The sequence below is a fragment of the Colobus angolensis genome, unplaced genomic scaffold, assembly GCF_000951035.1.
Source record: "Colobus angolensis palliatus isolate OR3802 unplaced genomic scaffold, Cang.pa_1.0 Scaffold144, whole genome shotgun sequence".
Taxonomy (NCBI): Eukaryota; Metazoa; Chordata; class Mammalia; order Primates; family Cercopithecidae; genus Colobus; species Colobus angolensis.
This window is the reverse complement of record NW_012114533.1, coordinates 2,998,095-3,018,693: the sequence shown is the minus strand read 5'-3', so window position 1 is coordinate 3,018,693 and position 20,599 is coordinate 2,998,095. Positions and strand designations below refer to the sequence as shown.

The 20,599-nt window shown below is 43.9% G+C and overlaps 2 protein-coding genes and 1 pseudogene across 9 annotated transcripts in view; 1 reads left to right on the top strand and 2 right to left on the bottom strand.

Moving 5' to 3' along the window:
* CWF19L1 (CWF19-like 1, cell cycle control (S. pombe)) overlaps positions 1-3,126 on the bottom strand; it is a 41,038-nt gene extending 37,912 nt beyond the window's left edge. Inside the window, exon 1 of one of the 2 annotated variants that reach the window (XM_011935556.1) lies at positions 3,017-3,126. Coding sequence is in view for 1 of the 2 variants with exons in the window: in XM_011935555.1 (XP_011790945.1) it covers positions 3,017-3,039 (23 nt within the window). In the remaining variant the exon portion in view is untranslated. The remainder of the gene's footprint in view (positions 1-3,016) is intronic. The other variant, XM_011935555.1, reaches the window with a different exon arrangement.
* A 1,601-nt stretch (positions 3,127-4,727) lies between these two features.
* LOC105507147 lies at positions 4,728-18,824 on the top strand (annotated as a pseudogene). The gene is made up of 2 exons (XR_001001049.1): positions 4,728-5,638; positions 18,810-18,824. The product of XR_001001049.1 is annotated as a 40S ribosomal protein S2 pseudogene (transcript).
* On the bottom strand, positions 11,114-20,587 carry BLOC1S2 (biogenesis of lysosomal organelles complex-1, subunit 2). 6 transcript variants are annotated; one of them, XM_011935550.1, is made up of 5 exons: positions 20,486-20,587; positions 19,984-20,100; positions 14,832-14,951; positions 14,023-14,127; positions 11,114-11,904 (listed from the first exon to the last, which is right to left on the bottom strand). In XM_011935550.1, exons 1-5 carry the CDS (start codon positions 20,538-20,540, stop codon positions 11,873-11,875), a joined length of 429 nt encoding a protein of 142 aa, XP_011790940.1. In that variant the 5' UTR covers positions 20,541-20,587; the 3' UTR covers positions 11,114-11,872. The 6 variants fall into 6 exon arrangements, with proteins under 6 accessions (XP_011790940.1, XP_011790941.1, XP_011790942.1 ...); XM_011935551.1 differs by having other exon boundaries at positions 11,114-11,901; XM_011935552.1 differs by having other exon boundaries at positions 19,984-20,219; positions 20,486-20,554.
* Positions 20,588-20,599: the final 12 nt, after the last annotated feature.

The window sequence follows — 20,599 nt, the reverse complement described above, 5'->3', positions numbered from 1 at the left end:
CACTCCAGCCTGGGCGACAGAGCGAGACTCCGTCTCAAAAAAAAAAAAAAAAAACAAAGCCTCAGGCAGGTCCTTCAGGAAGCATTCCACAGGGCATTGTTATCATAGGAGACGGCAGCTTCATGCATGTTATTACTACTGAAGCCTTTCCAGTGGGACAAGATATGGAGGTGAACACCAGTGATACTGACGATCCTGACCCTGTGTAGGCCTAGACTCGTGTGTGTGTGTGTGTGTGTGTGTGTGTGTGTCTTAGTTTACAACAAAAAAAGTTTAAAGCCAGGCACAGTGGCTCATGTCTGTAATCCCAGCACTTTGGGAGGCTGAGGCAGGAGGATAACTTGAGCCCAGGAGTTCAAGACCAGACTGGGTAACATAGCAAAACCCCCTCTCTACAAAAAATACAGAAATTAGCTAGGTGTAGTGGCTTGTGCCTGTAGTCCCAGCTACTCAGGAGACTGAGGTGGGAGAATCACTTGAGCCCAGGAGGTTGAGGTTGCAGTGAGCCGTTACTGCACAATTGCACTGCAGCCTGGGCGACAGTGAGACCCTGTCTCCAAAAAAAAAATAAAAAAGTTTAAAGGGTAAAAAGAAAAAATAATAATAGAAGCTTGTAGAATAAGGATATAAAGAAAATATTTTTGTACAGCTGTACAACGTGTTTTGCATCTTAGCTGTGTTATAACAAATCAAAAAGTTAAAAAAACTTAAAGTTTATAAAGTAAAAGTTACAGTAAACTAAAGTTTATTGTTGAAAACAAATAATGTTTTTATAAATTTAATATAGGTGAAGTGTACAGTATTCATAAAGTCTACAATAGTGTAAAGTAATACATTCACTCACCTCTTACTAACTCAGAGAAACGTTCAGTTCTGCAAACTCCATTCATGATAAGTGTCCTACACGAGTATACCCTTTTATTCCCCTGTATACAGTATTTTCTTTTTTTCTTTTGAGACAGAGTCTCACTCTGTGGCCCAGGCTGGAGTGCAGTGGCGCGATCTCGGCTCACTGCAACCTCTGCCTCTCAGGCTCAAGCCATTCTCCTGGCTCAACCTCTTGAGTAGCTGGGATTACAGGCGCCCGCCACCATGCCCGGCTAATTTTTGTATGTTTAGTAGATACAGGGTTTCACTGTGTTGGCCAGGCTGGTCTTAAACTTCTGACCTCTGGTAATCCACCCACCTCGGCCTCCCAAAGCGTTGGGATTACAGGCGTAAGCCACTGCACCCGGACAGGTATTTTCACTGTACCCTTTCTATATTTAAATACAAAAATACTTACCGTTATGTTACAATTGCCTACAGTATTCAGTACAGTAACATGATGTACAGCTTTGTAGCCTAGGAGCAACAGGCTATACACCATTTAGCCTAGGTGTATAGGAAACCATACCATCTAGGTCTCTGTAAGTACACCAAAGATGTTCGCACAATGATGAAATCACCTAACAACTCATTTCTCAGAACATAACCCTGCTGTTAAGCAATGGATTACTCTATTCCCCAAGGCTCAATCCTAACTTTCTCAGGAAGCCTTCTTGACTCCTACCATTAAGCCAAACACGCCTCTTATGCACTCTCCCAGAACCATGAATCTTTTCCTCCCAAAATTTACCACTATTGCAATTTTTTTTTTTTTTTTTTTTTTTTGAGACAAGGTTTCAAACTGTCACCCAGCCTGGAGAGCAGCAGCATGATCACAGCTCACTGCAGCCTCGACCTCCCCAGGCTCAGGTGGTCCTCCCGCTTCAGCCTCCCAATTAGCTGGGACCACTACGCCCAGCTAATTTTTTTTTTTTTCTGTATTTTTTTGTAGAGACCGGGCCTTGCTATACTGCCCAGGCTGGTCTTGAATTCCTCGACTCAAGCGATCCTCCTGCCTCAGCCTCCCGAGTCGCTGGGATTACAGGCGTGAGCCACTGCGCCTGGCCCTATCACTATGGTAACTTCACATTTATCTGAATTCCTTTTTTTTTTTTTTTTTTTTTTTTAGACTGAGTCTTGCTCTGTTACCCAGGCTGGAGTGCAGTGGTGCAATGTCGGCTCACTGTGCAACCTCAGCCTCTGGGTTCAAGCGATTCTCCTGCCTCAGCCTCCTCAGCAGCTGGGATTACAAGCACGCGCCACCAGGCCTGGCTAATTTTTTGTGTGTATTAGAACAGACAGGGTGTCACCACATTGGCCAGGCTGGTCTCGAACTCCTAACCTCAAGTGATCCGCCCACCTCAGCCTCCCAAAGTGCTAGGATTACAGGCATAAGCCACTGTGTCCGGCCATTATTTGTTTTGTTTGTTTGTTTGGTTGGTTTGGTTTTTCTTTGTTTTGAGATGGAGTATCTTCTGTCGCCCAGGTTGGAGTGCAGTGGCGCGATCTCGGCTCACTACAACCTCTGCCTCACGGGTTCAAGCGATTCTCCTGCCTCAGCCACCGCGTCCGGCCCATTATCTGGATTCTTTAGTGCCTGTCCCTCTAGACTATAGGCTTGGTTAAAGCAGGAACTCCATCTGTTGCAACACCTAGCACACCGTCCAGCACACCTGCAATTCTTCAATAAATACTTGCTGAATGAAGCCACCACCCGCACCCCTCCTCCCTGCAAAAAGAAGTGCGCCATGGAAGGGTCCCTATCTACTCTGTCCACCACTGCCCAGGGCCCATCAGTGGGCCCAATGGCTAAGAGTATTTGGTGACTAAATATATGGGGACAGGAAAAACGAAGGGGAAAGGATGTGTCAGAGGCCAAGACTGCCCCCTAAGATGGAGGAGGCCTAACTCTGGGAGGTTCCGCCTCTCCCAACGAGCGTCGCCAAGAAAAACCCCCTCAGAAGCGAAAAAAGCCAGGAAAAGAGGCCAGCCCCGGCCAGGAAAAGACATCACCTAAGCTCCCCAGCAGCCCCGTGTCTCTCCGCCTTTTCCTTCTCCCTTCCTGTCACGGGAAAGACTTCCACCCGTGTCGACACCTACACACACGAAAGAGACAGAAAGAGAGAGGCGTCCATTCACGTTCACTCACAGGCGCAGAGGTTTCTGTGCCATCTGTCCGAACAGTATGAGTTGTGACTGCCACCTAAAATTGGGAATGCGGATCTGCGCTCTCCGGAACAATGTGACCGCGCAACAATCAGACGTCAGCGCCCTCCAACCAATAACGGTTCACTTACTTACGGAGACCGCCGAGGGACAAAAGCCTCTCTCAGGTGGTTGCGCCTCAAGGAAGAATCAGGAGGAAAGGGGAGGAGTGAAGAGAGAAAGACCAAGTGACCAAAAGAATTCCAATTATAATTTTTTAAATTACATTTCAGAGCACTTGAAGCGAGTGAATGGTCGGGTTCTAACCTAACCTAACCTAACCTGACCTAACCATATCGGTGTAGTGGGCAAGACAGACCCCCTCTATCCACGTTTTTTGTAAGTTTTTAACCTATCAAAAAGTTAAAAAGTTAAAAGTTAAAAGGCGGGGCGGCTAATGCCTACAATCCCAGCACTTTGGGAGGCTGAGGCCGGCGGATCACTTGCGGTCAGGCGTTCAAGACCAGCCTGGGCAACATGGTGAAACTCCGTCTCTACTAAAAATACAAAAATTAGCCGGGCATGGTGGAGAATTGTCTGAACCTGGGAGGCAGAGGTTGCAGTGAGTCAAGATCGCGCCATTGCACTCCAGCCTGGACAAGAGCGAAACTCCGTCTCAAATTTAAAAAAAAAAAAAAAAGTTAAAAGAATAATGGCTATTACCTTGATTCAGTAAGTCTCAGCATGTTGCCAAATTTGCTTGCGTTCTCTTTCTCTCAAAGTGCCCAAACCCTTCCATTCTCACTGGATCATTTGAAAGTAAAGTGCAGGCAGGGCGCGGTGGCTCACGCCTATAATCCCAGCGTTTTTGGGAGATTGAGACCATCCTGGCTAACACGGTGAAACCCCGTCTCTACTAAAAATACAAAAGATTAGCCGGGCGGGGTGGCACGTGCCTGTAGTCCCAGCTACTAGGGAGGCTGAGGCAGAAGAATCGCTTGAACCCAGGAGGCGGAAGTTGCAGTGAGCCGAGATCAGGCCACTTCACTCCAGCCTAGGAGACAGAGAGAGACTCCGTCTCAAAAACAAAATAAAATAAAGTGCAGACAACAGGAATACATCTGCATGCATCTCCTAAGATTAGGACATCCTCCTACATAACCATCATACTATTAATACAGCTACGAAAATTAACATTAATTATTCAGTATTATCTAATATACATCCATATTTAAAGTTCTCCATTTGTCCCCCCAGATTGATTTTATATTTGGGGCTTGTTTTGATTCAGATCCAATCAAGTTTCACACTTGCATTTGGTTCTGTCTCTAGTTTATTTTAATCTACAAAAGCCCTCCTACCTATTTGGTTTTAGTTTTTGTAATACTGACTTTTTTGAAGGGTTCAGGCCAAGTGGTAGGAAACAAGTGTGTAAGGAAATGGAAACAATAGAGAGATCCTGACCACTGAGGGGAAGGAAAGACTAATCAAGGACATCTAAATAATTCAAAATTAATTAAAACATAAGATTAAAGAAGAACTACAGGCCAGGCACAGTGGCTGATGCCTGTAATCCCAGCACTTTGGGAGGCTAAGGCGGGAGGTTCACTTGAGAACAGGAGTTCAAGGCCAACCTGGGCAACATAGCGAGACCTCGTCTCTACTACAAATTTTGAAAGAGAAAAAAAAGTGCTTCTTCTCCGAGAAAACACCAAATGGTGCATGACGCCGGTGCAGTAGGGGGACCTGGAGGCCCTGGTGGCCCCGGGATGGGGAACCGCAGTGGCTTCCGCGTAGGTTTCGGCAGTGGCATCTGAGGCTGGGGTCGCAGCCGCAGCCGTGGACGGGGCTGGGGCCGAGGCCGTGGAGCTCGCGGAGGCAAGGCCAAGGATAACGAGTGGATGCCCGTCACCAAGCTGGGCCGCTTGGTCAAGGACATGAAGATCAAGTCCCTGGAGGAGATCTACCTTTTCTCCCTGCCCATTAAGGAATCTGAGATCATTGACTTTTTCTTGGGTGCCTCTCTCGAAGACGAGGTCTTGAAAATTATGCCGGTGCAGAAGCAGACCCGTGCTAGCCAGCGCACCAGGTTCAAGGCCTTTGTTGCTATCGGGGACTACAATGGCCACGTCGGCCTGGGTGTTAAGTGCTCCAAGGAGGTGGCCACCGCCATCCGTGGGGTCATCATCCTGGCCAAACTCTCCATTGTCCCCGTGCGCAGAGGCTACGGGGGGAACAAGATGGGCAAGCCCCACACTGTCCCTTGCAAGGTGGCAGGCCACTGCGGCTCTGTGCTGGTGTGCCTCATCCCTGCACACAGGGGCACTGGCATCGTCTCAGCACCTGTGCCCAAGAAGCTGCTCATGATGGCTGGTATCCATGACTGCTACACCTCAGCCCCGGGCTGCACTGCCACCCTGGGCAACTTCGCCAAGGCCACCTTTGATGCCATCTCTAAGACCTACAGCTACCTGACCCCTGACCTCTGGAAGGAGACTGTATTTACCAAGTCTCCCTATCAGGAAATCACTGACCACCTTGTCAAGACCCACACCAGAGTCTCCCTGCAGTGGACCCAGGCTCCAGCTGTGGCTACAACATAGGGTTTTTATACAAGAAAAATAAAGTGAATGAAGCCTGAAAAAAAAAAAAAGTTAGCTGGACATGGTGGCGTATGCCTATACTCCCAGCTACTCCAGAGGCTGAAGCTGGGGGATCACTTGAGCCCAGGAGATGGAGGCTTCAGTGAGCTATTACCTTGCCACTGCTCTCCAGCCTGGGTGACAGAGCTTGCAAGCCCTGTCTCAAAAACCAAACAAAACTACAAAGGTCTGGCTTTTCCCACAGCCTGCAAGCCTTCTTTTCTGTTTCTTGCCTCATAAACACTGATGGCTCTGCTTTGCTGGCACGTAAGCATGCATTGTTTCCTAATCTTTGGATAATACAACACCGCCCAGGAGTGGCACTCAAGACTGAATCTTGAAGAAGAGTAGAAGTTTGCCAAACATGAGCAGGTAATAATTCCCAGAAAAAGATACAAAAGTAAGATATAAAAACTCATCCGTATTGAAAAATCAAAAGACTCCACGAAAAAGACTGTTAGAAATAATAAACGAATTCAGTAAAAGTTGCAGGATACCAAGGCAACATGAAAAACCAGTAGCATTTATATGCACCACCAGCAAACAATCTGAAAAAGAAATCAAGAAAGCAATCTCACTTACAATAGCTACCAAAGAATATAAACTACGTAGGAATCAATTTAACCAAAGAAGTGAAAGATCTATAAAAGGAAAACTAAAAAACTGATGAAAGCAATTAAAGAGGACACACACACAAAAAGGAAAGATATTCCACGCTTATGGATTAGAATAATTAGGCGGGAAGATCACAAGGTCAGGAGATCGAGACCATCCTGACTAACACGATGAAACCCCGTCTCTACTAAAAATACAAAAAAAAACCAGCCAGGCGAGGTGGCGGGCGCCTGTAGTCCCAGCTACTCGGGAGGCTGAGGCAGGAGAATGGCGTGAAGCTGGGAGGCGGAGCTTGCAGTGAGCTGCTGCACTCCAGCCTCCAGCCTGGGCAACAGAGGGAGACTCCGTCTCAAAAAAAAAATAAAAATGACAACACTACCTAAAGCAATTTACAGATCAATCCAATCCCTATCAAAATACAAATGGCATTCTCTACAGCAAGGATCCCCAACCCCCGGGCTATGGACCAGTACCCATTTGTAGCTTGTTAGGAACCAGGATGCACAGCAGGAGGTGAGCGGTGGGCAAGTGCGAATAACCGCCTGAGCTCACTTCCTATCAGATCAGTGGTGGTGCCAGATTCTTACAGAGGCTGGAACACTGTTGTGAACTGCCCATGCGAGGGTTCTAGGGCGCTGCGCACCTTACAAGAATCTGATGCCTGATGATCTGAGGTGGAACAGTTTCATCCCCAAACCATCCCCCGTCCCTACATTCAGCTCTCCTTTTCTAAGGTAAATGTCATGTACGATACTTTGTTGTTTTGTTTTGTTTTTGTTTTTGTTTGAGACGGAGTCTAGCTCTGTCGCCCAGGCTGGAGTGCAGTGGCGCTATCTCGGCTCACTGCAAGCTCCGCCTCCCAGCTTCACGCCATTCTCCTGCCTCAGCCTCCAGAGGAGCTGGGACTACAGGCGCCCGCCACCACGCCCAGCTAATTTTGTTTTTGTATTTTTAGTGGAGACGGGGTTTCACCGTGTTAGCCAGGATGGTCTCGATCTTCTTGACCTCGTGATCCGCCCGCCTAGGCCTCCCAAAGTACTAGGATTGCAGGCGTCAGTCACCGCGCCCGGCCACGATAGTGACATCAGAACTGTTTTGTAAAGCGAGGTGGGATAGATGTGGCACGCACCAGCCACGGTTTCCACTGTACCCAGAGCGTGGAGAGGCAGCGCCACTGCTCTCAAGGTTAATGACAAATCAGTAAAGCACCACTCTTATTTTTTGCAGTCTTCAATTTGAGAAAGGTGAGAAATAATGTTTTCAATAAATATGGTTCATACTATTAAAAAAAAAAATCCCCCCACGTCCATGGAAAAATTGTCTTCCACAAAAGCAGTCCCTGGTGCCAAAAAGGTTAGGGACTGCTGCTCCAAAGAAATAGAAAAAAAAAAAATCCTAAAATCTATATGGAACCACAAGAGACCCCAAAGAGCCAAAGCAATCCTGAGCAAAAAGCACAAAGCTGAAGGCATGATGCTACCCAACCTAAAAATGTACTACAAAGCTTGTAACCCAATCAGTATGGTACTGACATAAAAATAGACACATAGACCAATGGAACAGAATAGAAAACTCACATATAAATACATGCATTTACAACCAACTCATTTTAGTCAGTACCGAAAGTACAAAGGTGCCAAGAACATACAATGAGGAAAGGACAATCTCTTCAATAAATGATTCTTGAAGAACTGGATAGCCCTAAACTGAAGAATGAAACTCAACTCTATCTCTCACCATATACAAAAATCACATCAAAATGGATTAAAGACTTAAATTAAGACCTCAAACTACGAAGCTACCAGAAGAAAATACTGGGGAAATGTTCCAAGACATTGATCTGGGCAAAAATTTTTTTGTATACGACTTCAAAAGCACAGGCAACAAAAGCAAAAATAGACTAATAGGATTATATCAAACTAAAAAGTGCTGCACAGCAAAGGAAACAATCAACAAAGTGAAGAGACAACCCATGGAATGGAAGAAAATATTTGCAAACTATCCATCTGATAAGGGATTAATAACCAGAATAAATAAAACAAGGAGCTCAAACAACTCAATAGCAAAAAAAACCATAAATAATCCTATCTAAAAATGGGCAAAGCCATATGTGGTGATGCTTGCCTATAGTCCCAGCTACTCAGGAGGCTGAAGCAGGCGGTGTTTTTGGTTTTTTTTTCGGGGCGGGGGTTGGGGTGGGGGGATGGAATCTCACTTTGTCACCCAGGCTGGAGTGCAGTGGTGCAGTCTCAGCTCACTGCAGCCTCCACCTCCGGGGTCCAAGTGATTCTCCTGCCTCAGCCTCCCAAGTAGCTGGGATTACAAGTGCTCACCATCATGCCCGGCTAATTTTTTGTATTTTTAGTAGAGATAGGGTTTCACTATGTTGGCCAGGCTGGCCTTGAACTCCTGACCTCAAATGGTCCACCTATTCAGCCTCCCAAAGTGCTGGGATTACAGGCCTCAGTCACTAAGCCCAGCCCCAGGAGGACTGTTTGAGCCCAGTTTGATTCCAGCATGAGCAACATAATGAGAACTCATCTCTTAAAAAAAAAAAGGAGGCGGGGCAAAAGATCAAAATAGACATTTCTCAAGACATACAAATGGCCAACAGCTATAAGAAAAAATGCTCAACATCACTAATCATCAGAGAAACGCAAATCAAAACCACAACAAGGTATCACCTCATCCCACTTAAAATTTCCTATCAGGAAGACAGGAATTCACAGATGCTGGCAAGGATGCAGAGAAAGAGGAACTCTTACGCACAGTTGGTGGGAATGTAAATTAGTACAGCCACTATGGAAAATTGTATTGAGTTTCCTCCAAAAACTAAAAATAGAACTACAATATGATCCAGCAAATTCCACTACTGGGTATGTGTCCAAAAGAAAGGAAATCAACATTATCAAAGAGATATATGCACTCTTATGTTTATTGCAGCACTACTCACAACAGCTAAAATATGGAATCAACCTAAGTGCCCATCAGTGGAGGAATAGGTAAAGAAAATGTGGTATATATACACAATGGAATATTGTTCAGCCATAAAAGGAATGAAATTCTGTCATTCTCAGCAACATGGATGAAACTGGAGGTCATTGTGTTAACTGAACTAAGCCAAGCACAGAAAAGACAAATATTACATGTTCTCACTCACATATGGGAGCTAAAAAAGTGGATCTCATGGAGATGGAGGTAGATTGGTGGTTACCAGAGGCCAGGAAAGGTAGTGGGGATGTGAGGATGAAGAGTTTGATTAGTGGACACAAATACAGAAGAAATAAGACCTATGATAGATCAGAAGAGTGATTATAGCTAATGTTAATCTATTGTACATTTCAAAATAGGTAGAAGATAATAATTCAAATAATGTTCCTAGCATAAAGACAAAATAAATATTAAGGTGATGGGTATCCCAATAACTCTGATTTAATATTTATACATTACATATATGTATTAAATTATCACATGTACTCTGAAAATACATACATCTATTACATATCAATATAAAAACCTCATCCATGAAATTCTGTATTATCTTTGCAACTTTACTGTAAATCTAAATCTATTCTAAAAAAGTTTATGAAAACTCATCCATGGGAATTTAAGGTGGCTAAAGATAGCTGAACACAGTATAACAGGAAATAAAAACGGTAGATCAATATGGCCGGGCACAGTGGCTCATGCCTGTAATCCCAGCACTTTGGGAGGCCAAGGTGGGTGGATCATTTGAGGTCAGGAGTTCGAGACTAGCCTGGCCAATGTGCTGAAACCCCATCCACTGAAAATACAAAAATTAGCCTGGCGTGGTGGTGGGCACCTGTAATCTCAGCTACCCGGGAGACTGAGGCAGGAGAATCGCTTGAACCTGGGAGACAGAGGTTGCAGTGAGCTGATATTGCATCAGTGCACTCCAGCCTGGGCAACAGAGCGAGACTTCGTCTAAAAAAACAAAAAAAGATCAATACATGCATGGAAAAGGAAAAGGGTTGGAAGGGGTAAGACTGATTCTATGTTGAAATGGTCGAGTTACAGTTTAATTCCTCTTTTTTAATTTTCTATAATGGGAGAAAATAATATATATATTACAAGTTTTAAAAAGATGTTTACATAGGGCCTTATGTTAGGCATGGTGGTTCATGCCTACAATCCCAGCACTCTGGCAGGCTGTGGTAAGAGAATCACTTGAAGCCAGTTTAAGACCAGCCTGGACAACATAGTGAGACTCCATCTGTATAAAAAATAATTAGCAAGGCATGGTGGAGCATGCTGGTAGTCCTAGCTATTCAGGAGGCTGAGGTGGGAGGATCAGTTGAGCCCAGGAGGTCAAGACTGTAGTGAGTTATTATCACACCACCACACTCCAGCCTGGGTGACAATAGAGACCCTGTCTATAAACAAACGAAAAAACATAAGGGACTTGTATGTGTAATGAAAGTCTAGTTTTTTCAAAGAGGCCATGATACGTCACTATAGGGTTCTAAGCGGGAGTAATAGGGCCAGTTTATATTTTTAAGACTGCGCTGGCAGCAGTGTGGAGGGTGGTATGGAGGGACAGTTAAGATGAGAAGAGCCCACAGCAACAGTCCAGAAGAACAGAGGATAAATGATGACCATCTGGAACAGAGGGGAAACGACAGAAACAGAAGTAAGAAACTCTTTGGGATATGTAATTGGGGACCTCAGACCCCTTCTCAGCTGCTAATGCTGTGTTCTGTTAAGGCTGCCTATCTTTCAGCCTAGACTGGTCAGTCAGTATGTCCCATTGTCTGATGTCTTTAGTGTGAAAAGAAGTCGATTAGGTCCCTAAGATGCCCCCCGATCCACACACACAGTAGGAAGGCATTTTATAAAATCCTTTATTTTATGAGTGGCAATCCTCAACTCCCCACCCAACACATAAACACACATACCCATCTAGTCTTTGCTTTCATCACATTTCCAAAACTGGCCACATGTCAATCTGACTCACACAGAAAATAAACAAGAGGGGCCCATCACATATGCCAAGTTATCAATACTCCTTTCACCATTTCTGCTCAATCTAGAAGATTCACCTTGGAATTATTTTAAGATTTTATGCTATTTGCAATATTATGGAAAAGTAAGTTACCAACATTCACAAGGTGATAAGCTGCAAAGAACAAGTTTGTTTTCCTTTTTAAATTTAGAATCTTGTTTACAACACATTAGCATCATTAACAGAAAAAACCACCATTTACATAGTAACTCAAAAACCAGCCACTTAAGAAAATAATGTAGTAATCAACCACTACCCGAGAAAATAGGTCCTCTCATTTGATTTTACTGGTAAGCCCAGCTGTTTTCTGAACTTTGTGAGAGTGTCTGTCCTGAATATGGTAAAGCATTCAAGTAAAAGGTAGGGAGTTATAAGTGTGAGATGCTGAGGGATTCTGCCTCAAAGAAGGTTCAGGAATAGCCACAGTCCTCCAGTTTACTCTAACATTGAGATGTTCTTGGGATGACCAGCATAGTTTCCTTTTGAGGAGTTTTCACAATTCATCAGCCTCAGGATTCAGGTTTTATAAGACATTCTTCCACATTAAAAAGAAAGACTCTGTCCCATAGAAATAAGTTTCTCATCGCTTCTCCAGCTTCTTGTACTTGGCTTCTGTGAGGGATGAGGGAGAGTTACATCTTTTAAAACTGGCTCTTACAAAGACAGTTTTTAGTTAGCATTTCCAGTCAAGTTAAAAAAATACGTATTATATTGCTAAAAATCTATTAGCTTCTATCTCATCATCTGTCCAAATATACAGATCATTGATCTGTAGAACTTGGAATAAGAATTCAAGCACAGACACTCAGAATCGAGAGCCTAACACAGGCCCACACAGTCCTAACCCTGTCAACAGCATCTGCTCAGACAGCTCCACCAGGATGGGGCAGATCTGTCACTTGACCTATCGGGAGCCTTACTGAAAAACTGCCTCTCTCAGCACTGTCCCAGGTGCCCTCTGGAACCAGACTGGAACCCTCAGGAAGCATAAATGTATGTTTCCTCTTTTATGTTCTTATCCTTACACCTTACTCCAGGAAAGCAATTTTGAAAGATACAGAGATTTAAAAGGCCATCAAATAAGCCTCTTACTGTGACATCTCATTTTTCTATTAAAACCATGAAAGCACCTGGTTTCACAATTTTAACAGAAAAAGGGACTCTGTCACAAATGGTTACTGTGAACCAAGATACCTTCTACATGGTAAGGTTACCCCTGCCTTCTACACAGTAAGGTTCACAGTAATCATTGGCTAAATGTAACTGTAGAAAATAAAACTGATTGTTAATCACCACCCATATCAAACCCCAGCCTACTGCAAACTACTCTCTTGAAGTAATCAGCCTTGTTAAATGATGAAAATAAAATAATCTATAAATGTTATCTAGGACAAAAACAAACTCAGGCCAGATGAGATGGCTCAGGCCTGTGATTCCAGCTACTTGAGAGGCTGAGGTGGGAGGACTGCTTGAGGCCATGAGTTTGAGACCAGCCCGGGCAACACAGCAAGGCCTTGTTTCAAAAACAAATTTTTTAAAGTAGCTGGATGCGATGGTGCACACCTGTAGTCCCAGCTACTCAGGAGGCTGAGGCAGGAGGATCACTAGAGCCCAGGAGTTCAAGGCTACAGTGAGCTATGATCACGCCACTGCACCCTAGCCTGGGTGACACAGCAAGGCCTCATCTCTTATAAAAACAAAACAAAACAAGACAACAACAAAAAAACAAAAAACCACTAAATTCTTTACTTTTAACCATGTATGTAAGAGCCAGAGCCAGTTAGTAAGCCACAAGCACTAAAAGTACCAGTTTCTTCCTCAAAGGAAAAGTGATCTTTCAAGAAAATCCTCAACTGACTATTTGTTTAAGACATATTTATCTACATTATTAAAGGTGCTTCTGCCTTCTCAAATAAGAACTTGAGCTTTGTAAGCAAACAGACCTGCTTAGAAATATGGCTCTTACACGTACTGGCTTTGTGTCCTTAAGCAACTACTCATCCCCTTAAACCAGTTTCCTTGCCTACAAAATAGGGATAAAAATCATGTACTTAAGCCAGACGTGGTGGCTCATGCCTGTAATCCCAGCACTTTGGGAGGCTGAGGTAGGCATATCACGAGGTCAGGAGTTCAAGACCAGCCTGGCCAACATGGTGAAACCCCGTCTCTACTAAAAGTACAAAAAACAAAACAAAACACAAATCATGTACTCACCTCACAGATTATTGGGAAGATAAAACACACAATACAGGCCAGGTCAAGGTAGGCAGATCACCTGAGCTTGGGAGATCGAGACCAGCCTGACAACATGGAGAAACCCCGTCTCTACTAAAAATACAAAATTAGACGGGCATGGTGGCATGCCTGTAATCCCAGATACTTGGCGGGGCTGAGGCAGGAGAATCACTTGAACCCAGGAGGTGGAGGTTGCGGTGAGCCAAGATCGCACCGTTGCACTCCAGCTTTGGTAACAAGAATGAAACCCGTCTCAAAAAAAAAAAAAAACAAAAAATAAACATAATACATGTAAAGCACTAAGAATAGTGCCTGATATATCATTAAGTAATCGGGAAATGTTGTTTTTATTAATATAATAATAAATTACTAATGTTTTGTGAAGATTAATAGATCACTGTAGGCACACCATAAATGTTAACTATTACGTTTACTAAGGACATGCTGGCCAAGAGGCACTCTTTATTATATCAAAACAAAAATAAAAATGGTTACCCAGTTTTTTTGAATATGCATCCAACTTGTAAGCTGCCTGCTCAAGAGCTGCTACCTGCTCTTCAATGACATTGATCTGATCCAGATAAGGCTGTAGTCCAGCATCTTTAAAAACAAAGAAAAAACTCATGTTTATATGGTTTTATCAACAAGGAATATAGGAAAAGAGTGGAAAAGTAATAATGCTAGTGTCTCTCCAGCTATGCTAAGACAGATTAGGTGGAGTGACATGATTCTGACTACTAGCAGGGCAGGTGCTTTAGAAGACAGTAGCTAGTTGGTCAGCCTCAACTGTGGCCCAGACTTAGTGCCTCTCATCCACTAATTTTCCATTCTTTTTAATTTCTTGCTCCTCGAGCAATCTTTCTATTACTGATTCTGTTTCTTGGGTACTCCCATACCAAGAAAGAGCACCCTAGAGACAAGGGACGCAAAAATAATAAGTCAATGGAAAAAATATATTCAATTACTCTAAATTAGTGTTTTCCATTATAGAGTTTTTGTTTTTCTGCTTATAGAGTAATCCTTTATGGATTTGCAAATCAGTTCATTAGAATCTGGCCACCCCTCCTTCGCCCCCTCCCTTCCAGGAATAAACTGATAAAATCAAGATTTAGAAGCAGAAATAACCATACCAACAAAACATGCTCATCCTCAGAACGGAAGAGATTCATCTTAAATTTGGAATTCATTTTTAGAAAACAAGCTCCCACGAGACAAGGATGTCATGTTCCCTCCTCTTCTCCATGGCCCCAAGCACAAAAGAACATTAAATACAAACATGTTTAATTAAAAATATTATTACTTACATTTCTGGTTTAAGTCTTTTAAATTCCTACTAATGTTTATAGCAATATCTTTCATTTCAAGATACTTCAAACTGGTGAGTTTATTCATATTTTCCAGGAGCTTATAGTCTTCACTGGTGGCTTGAAAATTAAACAGAAGACGTAATGCCTTTAAGATTTGTCTTAGATCATTAGAATGTGGGAGTATAGGCTAAGTGGTAGTTCAAGGCAGGACCAAGGAAGTGTCAATGGAGTGGGCCACTTTTGATCTATGACATTTATAACTCAGCCTATGTACTCTGAAAGTCTCAGTAGAAATTCAGGCAACAATCAGAAAATTATTTAAACCAAACAAGATCCAGAAGGTTCAGGATCATGGTTACAAAGGGAAATAATAAACTCATGTCCTAAGAAAAGGGAGGTAAAATAGTCTTGGTACTTCTACAGCATGAAAACATTTAACATACATACATATAATATACATACTATCAGGCCGGGCGCAGTGGCTCATGCCTGTAATCCCAGCACTTTGGGAGGCCAAGGTGGGTGATCACAAGGTCAGGAGTTCAAGGCCAACCTGGCCAAGATAGTGAAACCCCATCTCTACTAAAAACACAAAAAAATTAGCCAGGCATGGTGGCAGGCACCTGTAATCTCAGCTACTCAGGAGGCTGAGGCAGAGAACTGCTTGAATTCAGGAGGCGAAGGTTGCAGTGAGCCGAGATCGCACCACTGCACTCCAGCCTGGGGGAGAGAATGAGACTCCATCTCAAAAAAAAAAAAAAAAAAAAAAAAAATTTATATATACATACACACACACACACACACACACACACACAATCAGCTAGGACCTCACTACTTCTTAGTTAACTCATTTATTACCATGTATAATTCTATATTGCATTTTATGCAGTGACATTTCCAAACCATCTGTCTGCTTCTCATATCCTCAGTTCTTTCCCTATCCCCATTCAAAGCAAATGGCCTCTACTCCAACTTTCCCAAGGCCAAGTCTATAAACATAAGCTGCTTCAACCTCTCTGCCTTACTTCTTTTGTTTTTTGTTTTTCTCTCTGCCTTGCTTCTAAACTTCTCTGGATCTTAGTATCTTCCCAAGAGGCAGAAGTGTTTCTATTTTTGCCAAGACAGCCCCCTCCTCTTGTGGCCTTGATCCCAAACACTTCTACTTCTTCAGGGCCTCTCTTCAATCATCTCCTTTCACTTGCACTTCCAAATTCTCCCTCTCTCCTGGCACCTTCCTCTCTCTATATAGCAATATATTCAAATTTCCTCCAGCTCAAAAGCACTCTCTCTATTCTGCTACACCTATATCATTTGCTCAGTAAAGCAAAGGAGCTTCGCTGCTCAACAATTTGAAAAAGTAGCTGACACTCACTACATCCTCTTCCTTAACATTTACTTGCATATACCCTTGCAGTCTGGTCTTTGGCCCTACCATCCAGAGATTACATGCTCCAAGGTCATCAGTGCCCTGCTAACCACCAAATCCATGGCATTTGCCCAGTTCTTATCCTCTTAAACCTCTCATTGTCTTGGACATTACTGATCTTTCTCTTTGAGAAATGCTCATTTCTTTTGGCTGCTATAGCATTGTACTACACCGATTTTCTAATCTCTAACTGCTCTTCTTAGATTTCTATGCCAGATCCTTTCTTATCAGACCCCCTTAACTATCAGCGCTCAGCTTTTTCTCAGCTGTAACACATAACTGATGTTTATGTTGGTAGCACATACCTATGGGTATTTCCAGGATTATGCTAGAAACTAGCATAGTTTAAGAGGAAATATCAATTTACTCTTAAATTCAATAAAGCATTTGCACAAGTAAGAATAACAATCACAGGAAAAGAACAATTTGCTTAAAATTAATTATATAATAAATCATTTGGAAACCTAGGTATGTTAAGTGTTATTAAAAACAAATTAAGTGCACCATATACACATTCCCTGACATTTTTGCCTAGGCTCTCTTACTTACTTCTAAGCTCTTCCTTGGCAATCTCATCCTGCACAGCCTCCAATCGCACCACTAAGAAAGTGACTCTGAAATCTGTTTCTTGTGCTCTGATCAGTCTCTGAGCTCTGGAATCCAATGTATAAGTCACCTGAGTTCCCTAGTTACATCAACAAGCAGTCAACCCAAAACTGAAAATATTTTCACACTAAACATGGTTCCTCTTTCCAGCTATTTTGGCTGATGGCACCACCCAGGCTTAAAACCTCAGATACATCTTGGTCTGCTTCCATCCCTCAGTATCTACTTAATCAAGTCCTTATACAGTCCACTTCTGTAATGTTCTTGCACCCATGCTCTCCTTTCCGTTCCTTTTACCACCACTCTGCCTCAGATCATCATTACTTTTCTTTTATTATTTTTAGATTACTTGGAGCATGTAACCTCTGGATGGTAGGGGAAAAGACAAGACTACAAGGATGGAGTCGTGCTATGTTGCCCAGGCTGGTCTTGAACTACTGGCCTCAAGCAATCCTCCTGTCTCCCAAAGTGCTAGGATTACAGGTATGAGCCATGGTGCCTGGTCCTCTATTACTTTTCAACTGAATTACTGCTCATCTCTCTCTGTTCTCTCTCCCCCATATCTATACTCTCATATACGGCTATCAAATTATTCTCTCTAAAACAAAGGTCACGGCTAGGCATTGCACCTCACACCTGTAATCCCAGCACTTTGGGAGGCCAAGGTGGGTGGATCACTTGAGGTCAGGAGTTCGAGTCCAGCCTGGCCAACATGGAGAAACCCCATCTCTACTAAAAATACAAAAAAATTAGCCAGGCGTGGTGGCATGTGCCTATAATCCCAGCTACTCGGGAGGCTGGGACAGGAAAACTGCTTGAACCGGGGAGACAGAGGTTGCAGTGAGCAGGGACTGTGCCACTGCATTCCAGCCTGGGCAACAAGAGTGAAAAACTCCATCTAAATAAAATAAAATAAAACAGGGATGATGTATTCAAATACCTAGAAGCCAGCAAGATAATGTAAATGAGTAAAGTAAGCCAAGTGTTTGCACATTAAATGCATAAGAAAATTATTCACTTCCACGAAGAGATATGCTTCCCCTTACTTCTTGGAATATGTGGTCCTCTTTGCCAATCATTTGCTTTACCAGTTTTGACAGAGGCATTGGTATAGAAAACCATTTCTGTACTGCTACTAATAAAAATAACAGTGATCAATGGCACTTGACACTAGTTCTCAGTTTCTCAGGGGAGAAAACAGGAAGTAGTAAGGACAAATTAGATAGCACTAGTCCTTTTAAAAGAGGCAGCTGCTCAGCTCTAGTCAATTATAGTTGAAAGAATGCAGGGGCTAGTAGCGCCAAAAATTTGGAATTGTTAAAGGGAAGCCAAAGGTCTACATTTTGTTACCTGGTTTCTCTTGCTCAAAATAACAAACAAATAAATAATCAGGCTGATAACTTACAGAGTCACAGCTGGGCACAGTGGCTCACACCTGTAATCCCAGCATCTTGGGAAGCTGAGGCGTTAGGATCACTTGAAGCCATTAGTTTAAGACCAGCTTGGGCAACGGAGCAGACCTCGTCTCTATTATTTATTTATTTAGGACAGAGTCTCCCTCCGTCGCCCAGGCTGGAGTGCAATGGCACGATCACAACTCACTATAACCTCCACCTCTCCGGTTCAAGTGATTCTCCCACGTCAGCCTCCCGAGTAGCTGGGATTACAGGCGTGCACCACCACACCTGGCTAATTTTTACATTTTTATAGAGGCAGGGTTTCGCCATGTTGACCAGGCTTGTCTGGAACTCCTGACCTCATCAGGTGATCCACCCACCTCGGCCTCCCGAAGTGCTGGGATTACAGGTGTGAGCCACCGTGCCTGGTCATATTTTAAAAAATAACAATAATAATAATAATAATAAAAGAAAAGTAATGAAGATCTCAGGCAGAGTGGTGGTAAAAGGAATGGAAAGGAGAGCATGGGAGCAAGAACATTACAGAAGTGGAATTTATAGGACTTGTTCAAGTAGATATTGAGGGATGGAAGCAGACTAAGACTGGATACCAGGCTTAAAACCAAAATAGATGGAAAGAGGATCACTTGAGCTCAGGAGTTCAAGACCAGCCCAGGCAACATAGTGAGACCCTGTCTCTTAAAAACAGAAAAAGAAAAAAAAATTACAGATTCACAATGCTACTGTTCTGTATCAAGCCTTTTCTCATAGATTCTCATTCACAAATTTAGCTTACAGTAATTTTCTGGAGAAGTGAAACAATTTAATAAATGTTTTTGAGATGCTGTACTGGCCCAGACTTCACTTTCTTTCTCTTTTTTCTTTTTTTTTTTTTTTTGAGATGGAGTCTCACTCTGTCACACAGGCTGGAGTGCAAGTGGCACGATCTCAGTTCACTGCAACCTGCAACCTCCACCTCCTGGGTTCAAGTGATTCTCCTGCCTCAGCACCCCCAGTAGCTGGGATTACAGGCACCTGCCAACACGGCCAGCTAACTTTTGTAGTTTTAGTGGAGACAGGATTTCGCCATTTTGCCCAGGCTGGTCTCAAACTCCTGACCTCAAGTGATCCACCAGCCTCGGCTTCCCAAATGCTGAGATTAAAGGTGTGAGCCACCGCGCCCGGTCCATACTTCACTTTCTGATCCTCCTCCACACATAGGTCATGTGTCCACTGGGAAACGATCAAACACTAGTCATGTCCCAAAGGGTGGGTTATCAAATCTTCAGACCAACTTAATAGGTCCCTAAATCTGCAGGTCATTCCTGGTTCCTCATTACCCTTTATCCCAGTAAACACATCTGCTTTACCCAAACACACTGCTTGCACATACCACGTCATTCACTAGTTGTATCATCTCCTCCTTTTCCACCAACAATTCCCTTCACAACTCTGGTCAAAATACACTTTCCCCAAGGAAGCACTTCTTGATTAATGTTGCTGGATATTAATTCTTTTTTGTTATTGTTTTCTCATTAGTCTATGTTACAGAGGCCTGCAGAGTTGTATTCTCTCTCTCCCATTCATGACGTCCCCAAACTTCCAAGAGGCCTGTCTCAGGGCATGCAGGGTAGAAACGGAGCTGCAGACTGATGCTGTTAACCATCTCCCAGGCCTCTCGGGCCAAACCGCACCCCAATCAACCCAGACCCAGCCTTACCCGTCAGTTCCCCAGTGAGGTAAGTGGCCATTTTGGAGAACATGTCCCGGCAGAGCTCAGTGATGTCAGCTTCAGCAGGCTCCTTTGCTTCCTCAGCTGTCTCCACGGCGGCATCGTCTGGGCCAAGGGAGAATGACTAAATGTCCCGCCTACACCCGGTGCTAATCCAGCCAAAACTGCCTGTTCCGACATCCCTCCACTCGCCTTCATTCCATCAAGTCGGCTCCATTCTCCATCTGCCATAATTTCAAGTCCTTCACGGCGTCCCTGCCCATCTGACACACCAATTCGCCTCCCTCGCACAGCCCCTCGCCGATACCCAGCACCCCTGCTAAACCATCCCAGTCACCCTGACAGGACAAACACTCGCGCGCAGAGACAAGTGCACTCCTCCCACCAGCCCGTTCCTGCCAGGTGAGCCAACCACACACTCAACCTCGCCCTCCCGAGATGGAGCCCTAGGCCCCCCACCGGACGCTTCCTCCTCATCCATTCCGGGTACCTCTGGCGGGCTCATCACGCCGGGTAGCCAGTACGCCCTCGGCTGCAGCCGCCATAGCTGACCCTGCGCTGTTTCCGGGCCGGGGTGCTGCGCATGCGCACTGGGTGTGCCTCC

Coding starts and splice junctions, on each gene's coding strand:
- BLOC1S2 (XM_011935549.1), bottom strand. CDS start 20,540: ATGGCGGCTGCAGCCGAGGGCGTACTGGCTACCCGGCGTGATGAGCCC. Junction 14,952..19,983: donor CCTCACTGGGGAACTGACGG/GTAAGGCTGGGT, acceptor TTAATTTTCAAG/CCACCAGTGAAGACTATAAG. Junction 14,128..14,831: donor AAAAGACTTAAACCAGAAAT/GTAAGTAATAAT, acceptor TTGTTTTTAAAG/ATGCTGGACTACAGCCTTAT.